The following is an 11476-nucleotide window of genomic DNA, read 5'->3' on the forward strand; positions in this document are numbered from 1 at the left end:
ATCTTATATAAAAAAGACAGATTTAAAAAGCTGAGGTCGTGTGAACAGTTTAACTTAAGGGAATTTGTTATTTTTTTTTCCCCTTGGAGACTCAAGGTATGAAATAGGGCCCTGATTTCTAGAACAGTGCATTCAGATTACATGACCCAAAAAGAAATTGAAGGAAAAAGACGAGCTGAAAACATGCCAGTAAATCACATTACTCCTTCTCAAAATTTCACCTCTTAACATTTCCCTACTAGGCTCTTACAAGTGTGACTGGATAATAGAAGTGATATCTTTATGATTTTGTGAATAATGGGTTTTATTAGTATTAAGTTAAAGCAAACAGCCAGAACAATACATATGCAACTTCTACTACACACAATATAAAGAAAGTAAATTATAACCTCTGTAAAACAAGAGAAAAGGTACTGAAAAAGTCAGCAGTGGTTATGGGCTATTTCATCCCCAAAACCAGGCTGGGATCTGCGTATAGAGAACAACTGTTGTTCACCTTTTTCAACTGAAATAGGGTGAGATACATAATCAAGTATAAAGAAAAGGTTTATGGAGTTACATGGATTTTCTGAACAAATTCTAGATTAGTAAGAAAAAAAAAGTTCACCTAGTAAAAGAGGTTACAAGTGGGCTCAGGTTTCAAATTTTAGTGGTGAGGGACAATGGGAGAAATTACCAAGGACTTTTGTAACAATTCCTTTAATAATACACCACTTTCATAACAGAAGTGTTTTACACTTGCACAATGTTAATAACTTTATTATACATGGAAGCCTGTAATAGGCTGATTACACAATAAGACTGCAAACAACCACTGGTACTTTCCTGACACCAGAAAAGTACGTTAAGACTGAAACATCACCAAGAGTACATAAAAAACCATCAGCATAAACGTCACCAAAATTACATTAAAAAACTAATTAAAAAATACATTTGCAAAAAAGTGGTTTAGAGCAGTGCCACTGCCTTTCAGCAGCTTTGAATGGCCACCAGTATTTCTAGCAGGTTTCCGTGGCTCCACAGGCATTAATCAGGATTCACATATAATAAATAATGTACCACAAAATATACATAAAGTAAGGCAATAATTCCAAAGAAAAGTTCTGTTGATATTGAGAAGCCGCTCAAGTTCTACTCTCGTAGTTGACGCCATCACCAGAAACCTTTGATGGAATTGCAGCCTTAGGCCCTAAGCCTGCAATGATAAACTGCTGCAAACCCCTGGATCCGTAAAGAGCTCCAGCGACACCACCGGTAACACTGCAGGGCACAGGGGTCCATGTGAGCTGATCCTGATGCAGGATCGGGGCCTTCATATGTACAGTTGGGAGTAGATTATTTCTTATTGTACATGGAAACCTCGACAGAATTCTAAAAACATGTGGGTGTTTACTGTTGGTTATCTGATGTCATGAGACATCAGAAAGTACACAGTGAGATATGCACTTTCCGGAATGTACATTTTTTTGAAATGCTAGCTATTAAGTTGGGGGTGAGAGAGGGAGTAGGCAAGAAGGGGACGGAAAAGGTGTAAATTAAGAAAAAAAAAAAAAAACACAAATCAAGTCCAGAGGAACTGGGAGCACAACAAAAGAACGGGAACCTTATACATTAAAAGAATGTGGAAAGGGGGAAGAGCAAGAGACCGACTTCTTTTGAACCATGTAAAATAAATAATGTATCCCAAGAGCGTATCTAGAATACGACTGTAGCTTCAAGTCGGGGTTCTAGTGACATGAACCAGATGCACGCACTTTGTTCTCATGGTTTGTGTCAACAGAATCTCTTTACGGAATTACAGTCTTACACAGGAGTTCTGGGGACATTATTATTCATATTAAAGCTACCGTTCCGGGCTCTCAGTACAGATCCAAGAATATTTGCTCCGCCTGTCTGGAATGAGCATCACCTGGAAGAACAGGAGTACTTTAAAAGCAACAAGATTTAGGTAGCAAAATTCTTTCAGATCTGCCCAGGCATAAGAGACAGCAATTTGAAATGTCGTAGATCCCTTCCTCAAAAAACCTTGCGATATATTTGTCGCTATCTGTAAATCGGAAGTTCCAATACACTAGTGGTGCATAGAATTCCCATGCTTCGTTACACTTTCCTGAGAGTAAAGCAATTAGAATAAACCTTAGTCCTATGAACAAAGTTAATTATTTTTTTTTTTTTGCATTTTAAACTTTTGGGCTATTCCCTGACAACCTATGTTTGAAAATTTGATTGCTAAACGTTGTCACTTGAACAAAAACACTATTTCATATCTATTGATTTTTGATTAAAAACCATAATAAACAGATCTAAAAAAATCACACTAACAAAATAAACTAAATATGAAAAGTTGCATTGAAAGGGCATGTTACATTATTCGTAATAGGACCGTGTAGAAACATTCCAATGGCAGTGTTGTCAAAGTAAAACTACATTAAGAAGACCCCACAGCCCCGGTCACAGTCGGGACCTTACCTGTAACTCTGGCTGGTTGGGGTTTTTACTCGTGTACTACATGGCTCACTTACATCAGACATCATATTTGAATACCCTGAGAAATCTGACACTGAAGTCCTTACTCTATGGTCCACTTCCCCATTAGAGTTAGTGATAAAAGTCATTGGCACCCTGCTGCCCGACTTGAACTGAGAACCAAACGCTTGTGCAAAGTTCTCGATCTGGTAGGTTGCTCTAGGCTCAATGTCCTTCTGAGGATCTATCTGACTAGCTAACTCCTGAGATGGGATCTGAAAGCTCGTTGAGGATTCTAAGTTTTTCTGTTCCTTCTGGCCAGTCAGTTTCTGAGATGTTGACTGGTAGTTAGATGAAGTCTCTAAGTTTTTTTGAGGGTCGATGAGATCATCCAGCTCTTGAGAAGGAGTCAACTGTTGATGCGTAGCCTCCAGAGCAGATAAATAAAAGCCTGGCTGAGATCCAAGCAACATCCCAAACGGAGGTTTTGGCAACGCAGTTGGCAATACTGAGGTAACGGACTGGCTGAAGCCACACTCGAGAGGAGATGTAGTGTAAATCTGTTTGTCTTGAAACAGAGTGTGGTTATGCAGAGTTGAAGACAAGCTAACAAACTGGAAACTGGGTCCAAAAGCAAAACCAGTGCTGTTGGTTGTTCTTTCAAAAGCTTGTTGGAGGTATTTGGAGTATTCTTGCAACATGCTCGCCTTATCGTTTGAAACTGTTTGAGAGTTAGGGCTCAGGTTTTCTTCCTGGACCATCTCCGAATGCTCTCCGGAGCTGTGCAAGTCCACCCGCTGCTCAGTTATACTGAAAGGATCTTCCTTCTGGCCTTCTGATTTGTGGGAGTACTGGTCCAAAAGGCTCTGTAAAACTTCATCGGGGATACCAGACTTGTCATGGCAAGACTTTATTTCGCTGTTTAAGGATGCTGAATCAATGAGAGATAACGGAGCTTCATTATCCATAACGCTAACACCTGCAGACTGGATGACGGACTGCTGGGAAGTCATGTGTCCGACATTGATCGAGAAGGCACTGTTACCGCTTGCAGTTTGCAAGTATCTTCTTTTCTTTGAAAACTGCATGGCGTCGTCGTAATTGCTACTTATTTGACCTGGTTTACCACCTGTACTTTGGAGAAGGCCAATAGTTTCTACACCGGTATTGGTTACTAGGGAGCCTAGGGAGCCACTCTGCTTCCCAGCCAGTGGTTTCTGCCCCAGAATATCTGGCAGCGGCGATACAAAATTAAGGTAATTTTTGTCTGCCTGTTTCCTGCTTCCTTTTTTGGAGACCAGTTTTGGCACCTTTTTCTGAAGTTCTTCGACGCCCGTGCCGGCTAGACCACCGCTGGAAGACACGATAGGAATATCAACTGCATAATTTGGCATGGCCACATTACTTGTAACTTGAGACTCCGTTACTTTGCTGCTACACTTGTTTCCTTTGTTTTCAGTGGATATACTTTTTGTTTTACTTTTTCTCCTTGAGGAACTTGTATTTCCCTGAGACAACGCAGCCAAGCTACCCATGCTATTCGACGATCCGGGCTCCATTCCAGCACCTGCTTTCCCTATGGCTTCACCACACGTTCTTCTGTGCTTCAAGAGTCTATCAGTCCTTGAGAAATACTGCTGGCAAGTGTCACATTTGTATGGCTTTTCTCCACTATGCGTCCTCTTGTGTCTTTCCATGTGGTACTTCTGGATGAACTTCATGCTACACTGGTCGCACCCGAAGGGCTTCTCCCGACTGTGGATCTTCTCGTGTCTCTGCAGCAGGTACTTCTGGATGAAGCCCATGCTGCACTGGCTGCACTGGAAAGGCCTCTCCCCGGTGTGAATGAGCACGTGTCTGCGCAAGTGGTAGGAGCTCCTGAAGGCAGCGCTGCAGTGTTCGCAGACGTGAGGTTTCTGACTTGGGGACGCGATGGCACCTTCCGCATCTCCCACCAGGGGGGGTTTGGATGAAGCGCTCGGCTTCCGCTTGGCTTTGATTCCCTGAGTTTCTGGCTTTGGCCTCTTTGCCTTCTTGACCTGGGTATCGTGCTTTGGCTCACCCGAGCTCCCAGGGGCGCCCTCGCCTCTGCCACTCAGTAACAGGTCTCGGTGGGGATGCTGGTGCAGGTGGTGCAGGAGGCTGAGGTCCTGAATCACGCTCTGGCCGCTCCCTTCCCCGCTGCCCCCCAGCCCGGGGGGCCTCTCGTCCCCCGCCGCCCCGAAGAGCCCCCCGTAGTGGTGGTGCTGCTGCTGCGGCTGCTGCTGCTGCTGCTCGTCCTCCTCCTGCTCGCTGGGCTTCTCCTGCTTGATGCTCACCAGGGACTGCAGGAAGCCCCAGGGGCTCCTCTGCGCCGCGGGGGCGGGCGCGGAGGGGAAAGCCCCCGCCGGCTCCTTCTTGAACGCCCCGTCCTGGGGGGCGGCGGCCGGCGCCGGGGGGGGCTCGGGGGCGGAGGGGGCGGCGGGCGGCAGCACGCACTGCGGGGGGGGCGCGGCCGCACGGGTGAAGCTGGTGACCGGGGGCAGGCGGTGGTTGAACATCACCATGCCGGGGGGGAAGGCGGGCTCCATGGCGGCCGCCGCCCTCTTGCCTCCTCCTCCTCCTCCTCCGAGGAAGCCGCCGCCGAGTTTCATCCCCCGCCCAGGCGGCCCTTGGGGGGGGGGGGGGGGGGGGAGGCGCGGCCCTGAGGGGGCTGCGGGACCCGCCGCCCGCCCGCCGCCCGCCGCCGCTCAGCGCCCGGCTCCCGCCGCGGCCCGGCAGCCGCCCCGCGGGCCCATGGCCGCCGCTCGGCGCCCGGCTCCCGGCTCCCGGCCCCCGGCCCGGGCCGCACTTACGGCTCCCGCCGCCGCCTCCGCTCAGCGCCGCCGCCGCGGCCGCTCCACAATGGGATGAGCAGCGCCCGGCCCCGCGCCGCACATGCGCGCCGCGCGGCACGCTGGGAACGGGCCCCGCGCCCACAGCGCGCAGGCGCCCAGCGCCCCGCCGGGCCCCGCCTGACGGCGCCGCTCCGGCCGCTGCCCCCGGGCCGCTGCGGGTGCGGGTCCGCAAATAGCTCATTGCTGAGGCAGAAATGGGATGGAAAATACCTGTTCTGAAGCAGCTTCGGGTGTTGGACAATCATCAGGAGACGCTTTTCGCTTTCAGCATCTCTCTAAGGGGCCGTGCCCCCTTCAGTACTAATAAAATCCGAATAAAATTCCGTTACACTTACAGCTATCGACCTCGAAAGCCTATGTGTCTATATTTCTATATGTCTACATTTCTATATGTCTACATATTTCTATATGTCTATATATTTCTATAGGAGTTATTACTGAATTCCAAATCCTACTAAAATCTAAACTGCAGAAGTACCTTAAAAACCTGGAATTAAACACATTAACACTTCCTTTACCTTAAACATAAACGTATAAATAAATAAACGTATAAACGTATAAATAAATAATTGGACATAATAGAAGACACTGGATAAATACCTTAAGATTTTTATACTTTCTCCTCCTTCAAATATATTTCCCTTAAGAGTTCAGCCTGTAAAGATGAGGTACGTTCCATGGGTCTCTCCAACTGTTACAAAGCCTTAGGTCAGATTTTGAAATCTTAAAATTACCTAATTAATATTTAAAAAGAAATTGATGCAATTTCTACACCCAACAAAATTTTGAAGGCATGTAAGTAAAACAAGTTCCTTTTAATTTGTAAATAGTTTACTTGAAAGAGCACGTAAACTGACAGTTCATTTTAAAATGCAAATTAAATTATGAAAGTTTAGGACTGCCAGGTTTATCTAAGTGTTAAAAGGCAGACCAGAAATTCAAAAAACTTAAAGCAGCAGTAAAATATTAGTCAATGCCTATGAGAAATGAGTCTGTCCCTTTATTCAGGGTGTCTGTGTTTAATGGTAAGCTGGGATGCATATAAGCTAGTCCAAGCATGAAGGGCAGTAGGACACTCATATGGAAAGCCAACTTTGTCCCTCAGTTATCAAGATAAGAAACCTGTCATTTCTCTCATTCACTCTGTCAGCCTTGAGATACTCCAAGCAGACTTACCTCTGTGTTGTACACCCCATATATCAGGAAGATGAAGAGACCCTGTAAAATAAAATGGAGGGAAAAAGCTGTTAACTCTAATCATTTCAGCAGTAGAAATACCTGAAATAAACTTTCCTGGGAACAGACAAAAGAAGACACACTTCATCAAGGTCAATTTATTTTTCTATTTTTCAACATTATAAGCTGTACCTTGAGCATTTATTTGATAACGTGGGAGTACATCACCTACGATGTTTGTGGTATTCAACTGTTTGGCAATGAAAAACTCGGCACACCAAGGGATCTAAAACACTAATTAGAAAAATTAATTTTAGGTTTGAATGATCTGAACAAAACCACAAAATACATTAAAAATATGAAAACAGATGCTACTGCGAATGAAGAAGGAGCAAACATCTCTACTTCTCTTCATTATTTTTTTTTTTTGTTTTGTTCTGTTGTATTGTGTTGTGTTTTTTTTTTTTTTCAATTGAAACCAGGAAAAAAATTATATTACCAGATTCTATACTAAAAAGATACGTATATACACACATATATGTATATGGACAAATATACACACTCCATTTCACAATTTTATAAGTCTAAGTAGGAAGAAAGCAAGAGATGCATGAGGGCAGAAAGAAGATTTAATGCAAACAAGCAAATAGTATAGATGAATAAAAAGAAGAAAAAAAAAAAAAAGCTTTCTTGATATTGCACTAGAATAGCACAACACTAGCTAAAAACAACTAAGATATTCCCATTGATGAGTTTTCTCTGAACCTTTTCCCCTTATTGAAACATCTTTTTCTAGGACCTAAGTTAACACTAACACATTACCAATTCTTGCAGTCTGCAGTCAGGATACTGAAAAATGTGGACAAATTACTAGGAAGAAAAGCATAGCAATTTGAAATAAAATGTAAAACAAAAATTTCCTTAGGAAAGGCATTTGTAACACAGATTCACTAAGTGCTTATAACCATTTTTTTAAATTCATTTGTAAAATGACCCTTTCTTGTAATACTAATAATTACTAATGCTGGTAATTACTAATAAATACATGTCCATGTATCAATAAAAAAAACATTGAAATTGAGTGTGTTTTTTTGTTTGTTTGTTTGTTTGTTTTACAGGAACATACACTTAAGTAACAAAAAAAATCAAATTTTTTTATCCAACATGCAAATTACCTGAAGACAGCTGGATTAATTCTGGAGTTGTCCACCAGCAAAATCACTATTTTATTAGACAGGGAGCAATAAGAGTTATCATTCATATGTAATGTTTCCCTGGAAAGGCAAGGTGTAAAGTCCTTGGGAAATAATAACAATAATAATAATTTTTTTCATTTCTTTTGTTAAAAATAAATTAAAAAACAAAATCCAACACCTTCTTTCAGTTATTTGCAGATACTATCAGTGAACTCAACAAGATGATATAAAAAATAGATTCAGAGAATATAACCGGAATCCAGAAACACTGCAACTCAGACCAGTAAATTTCTCACAAGCATAATTGCTTGTAGAATGAAGTCCCACTTCTCTCTTTAAATTTATTGTTAGCAGACCATTCTGACTCCTTTCATAATATTGTCCAAAGTCTGCATTTAGACTATGAAAAAACAGACTGGAAACTTTCTCTAAAGTTACAGTTAAATAAAATTAGTTTTATCAGAGATAAAAGTAAATATTGAGGTTATAGGAAGAAAGATAAGCACGTCATAAAAAAACATCGAAGGTAGGCTACTGACAGCTGATTAATCAGTTTAGTCAACATATAGCAGTGCAAGCAGCACCACAGTTTTTTTGTGTTTTTTTTTTTTAACTGACTATTCTGAAAAAAATCAGTAAGCAAAATGATTTACTACAAAGCTTTTGAGGACTCATTAAGTTTTTGATACTACTGAAAGCTGTCAGTGACAACTTTTAACATTAATGTTAACAGTATAAGCATAAACAGTGAAAAAAATACAAAAGTTATTTTAGCTTTATTATTTATGAATCTGATTGCAACCTACTATATATATTAAAAAAAAAAAAAAGAGGAGGCGGATAAAGCGTACACCTTTAGTTCCGCCTTATCTCCGTTGTCAGGTTCCTAGGATTTTAGGGACTTCCCTGCTGGGCAACAGGCCAGAACAGGTAGAGGCAGGGAATCACAGAATCACAGAACTGTCTAGGTTGGCAGAGACCTCAAGATCATCGAGTCCAACCTCTGACCTAACACTAACAAGTCCTCCGCTAGACCATACCACTAAGTTCAACATCTAATGATCAGATACAGATGAGGACACAGAGAATGATCAGCTGTTCCTAAAAAATGAAACAGAACAAACTGAAATATTTTTATAGATTATTATATATATATACTTATATATGTGTATATGTACGTACACATGTTTATACACACACACATATAAATTATTTCTCAGGCTACTCTGAATAGTTAGCAAAATCATACAGTGCCTGTTATGCAGAGATACTTCCAAGAGTGAAAAGTCTTGCCAAAACTGTCAATTAAGACAACTGTCAATTAAAATTAAAAATTATTCATGCTTTCTGGCACACTGGAACACTTTCTTTTTCACTAGCAAATGTGGAAATGCACAGATATTGTTTTAATCACTTTTTATGCTCTTCTGAAGTCTATTAATTTCATATAATCACAGGTGAAAAACGAGTTAGCTACTTAGGTTTGGATATACAGTAATCTTACAAAAACTTCAGAAACAAGTTATTAAGGTTCCCATATCTTAAATTGGCATGCCAAGTTTTTAGTTTTATTGAGCTTGATAACAGCTCATATAAATATTTAACTGTTGGAGATATGAAGTGCTGTGGGCATGCTTATCTTAAACCTTCACATAGACTTCTGAGTCTATTCTATTCTATAGAATTCTTTTTGGTTTGTTTTCGGAGGGAAGTTTCTCTCTCTCTCTCTCTCTGTTTTTGTTGTTGTTGTTGTTTGTTGATGTTTTGTTTTCTTGTTTTGTTTTTTTTTGTTTGTTTGTTTGTTTTGTTTTTTTTGGAGGGGGGGGCTTAGGAGGGGAAGGAGACACTTGAACATCAACAAATTACTTTAATCCAGTCAGCCTACCAAAGATTTTACTTATTGCTGTAGTAAGTTATGAGATATTAGCACCCACAAACGATAATGAGGGGTAGTTTTCCACAAAACACCGACATCCAAAATTACCAGTACAGGATTGTTTGTGGTTAGCCTGAGACCAAAATAAAGAGGTAAAGATCCTCAGGTGCTTTGAAATGTTAAAAATTATATGGTCTTACATAATTGATAGTTCAGCTTCTTTAGCTCATTAGTTGAAAACAAATGAGAGTTTCTCTGTTCTTCATCAGACTGTGGTGTTACCCACATTGTGGTTCCGTAAGCGGCTGCCTCAACTCTTCAGTTGCTCGGGCTTGTCAGTTCTTTGCACCTGGGAATTAAGTTGTGTTGTGATCAGGCCAATAATAAAAAGTTCTGGATAAAATTACATCGGCTGGGATTAAAAACAAATCCTTCATTAAGAAGTACAGCAGCCTTTTTTTGTGTCTGTGCACGCGTGCCAATCGCATGTACAAACACCCAGAGTAAATGTAACTGCATTGGGCTAGGTAGTGTATAAACACAGAGTAAAGCAGCCCATGCCTTGAAAAGGTTAAATTCTAGATGGAAAAAAAAGCAAGCTATGTGTAGAGAGAGAGGGAAAAAAAAATAGAACACAACAGCACAATTGTCATTTTTCAAATCTACCAAGAACAAATCCTACTTTTCAGTGAGACATCAACTAGCAGCTAAAAACCTTCAGCTGAGCTACAAACCTGCTTTTTGGAGACGGAAGAACAGAACCTCTGCACACTTAATTACAGTTGTATTTGCAACTCTCTGCAGGGCATAAATTGATTGCTCAGCTTTTAAATTTGGCAGGTCTTAATAGAATTATCCTTGCTATCTTGAATAAATCAGTCTGTGGACAGTTAGCATCTTTAGCAAGTTTGTCAGGATCTGTTCCAATTTGGGCGGTACTACTGAAAGTTGATGCTCTTATCAGAAGCACATTCTACTTTACGGCAACACAAGTCTTCAAAGCAGGTTTTTTTTAATCAGTCCATCCCCCGTCTTTCTTCCCTAACCTCCCCGCCAATTTTAACATTTGTCTTTAAATCTGTCACTATTTGACATTTCCTAAAAGCTTTCTTTTATAGACAGCATATTTCATTCAACATCATATAAGTTACAATTATTTTTGGTATAGTGGGGAATGTTACACCAGTACTTTTAATATTTCCCTTTTGAACAGTTTTCAACACACTTATCTTCAAGAAAGATACATAACCCTTCTCCTGTTAATTTTTTGAACATTTGTTCTTTCGTTTGATATAACTAAAAAGATTTTCAAGAGCTCTGAACTACTAAAATTCAGACAAGTACTTTGTCAGGTCAATTAAATAAAATCATATTAACAAATTATGCATGTAAAAACTGTATAGAATTAAAATTATATAAAAAAAAAAAAAACATTCTTAGTAAATAGCTAATACCAACAATATTTTAAATCATTCCTCTACTATGAATTTAAAACTGCGCTTCACTGAAAAAAAAAAAAAAAAAAGTTAATTGCAAGAAATTTTCTGCTGTATAGGAAGACAGACAGAAAGAGATTATACATAGCTGTACTGAACTAATTCTGCTTATTTTTAATTAATAAAAAGTTACTGTATTGTGGCAATGGAAACTGCAGAGCACTACAAGTAGTGCTCACTTCACTCACACAAGCAGCCTCTGTAATCCTAAAAGAATTAAAAATTGTCTTGGCAAGGATAGATTAGGGTTTACTGTTTTAAATCTGAACCAGCACTGTAATCTGGAAGCCTCAGAAAAACTTTGTCCATACAACATCAGTGTTAACACACATGACACCCAGCCCCAAAGTTACATTTTGTTTCTAGAATAGATTAAAAAGTTCCTTTAGG

General features: G+C 40.7%; 1 protein-coding gene across 1 annotated transcript; it reads right to left on the reverse strand.

The window, feature by feature from the left end:
* Positions 1 to 279: 279 nt before the first annotated feature.
* ZNF281 (zinc finger protein 281) lies at positions 280 to 5389 on the reverse strand. The gene has a single exon (XM_068690362.1). It carries the CDS (start codon positions 5097 to 5099, stop codon positions 2466 to 2468), a length of 2634 nt encoding a protein of 877 aa, XP_068546463.1. The 5' UTR covers positions 5100 to 5389; the 3' UTR covers positions 280 to 2465.
* Positions 5390 to 11476: the final 6087 nt, after the last annotated feature.

The sequence above is a fragment of the Anas acuta genome, chromosome 8, assembly GCF_963932015.1.
Source record: "Anas acuta chromosome 8, bAnaAcu1.1, whole genome shotgun sequence".
In the NCBI taxonomy this organism is placed as follows: Eukaryota; Metazoa; Chordata; class Aves; order Anseriformes; family Anatidae; genus Anas; species Anas acuta.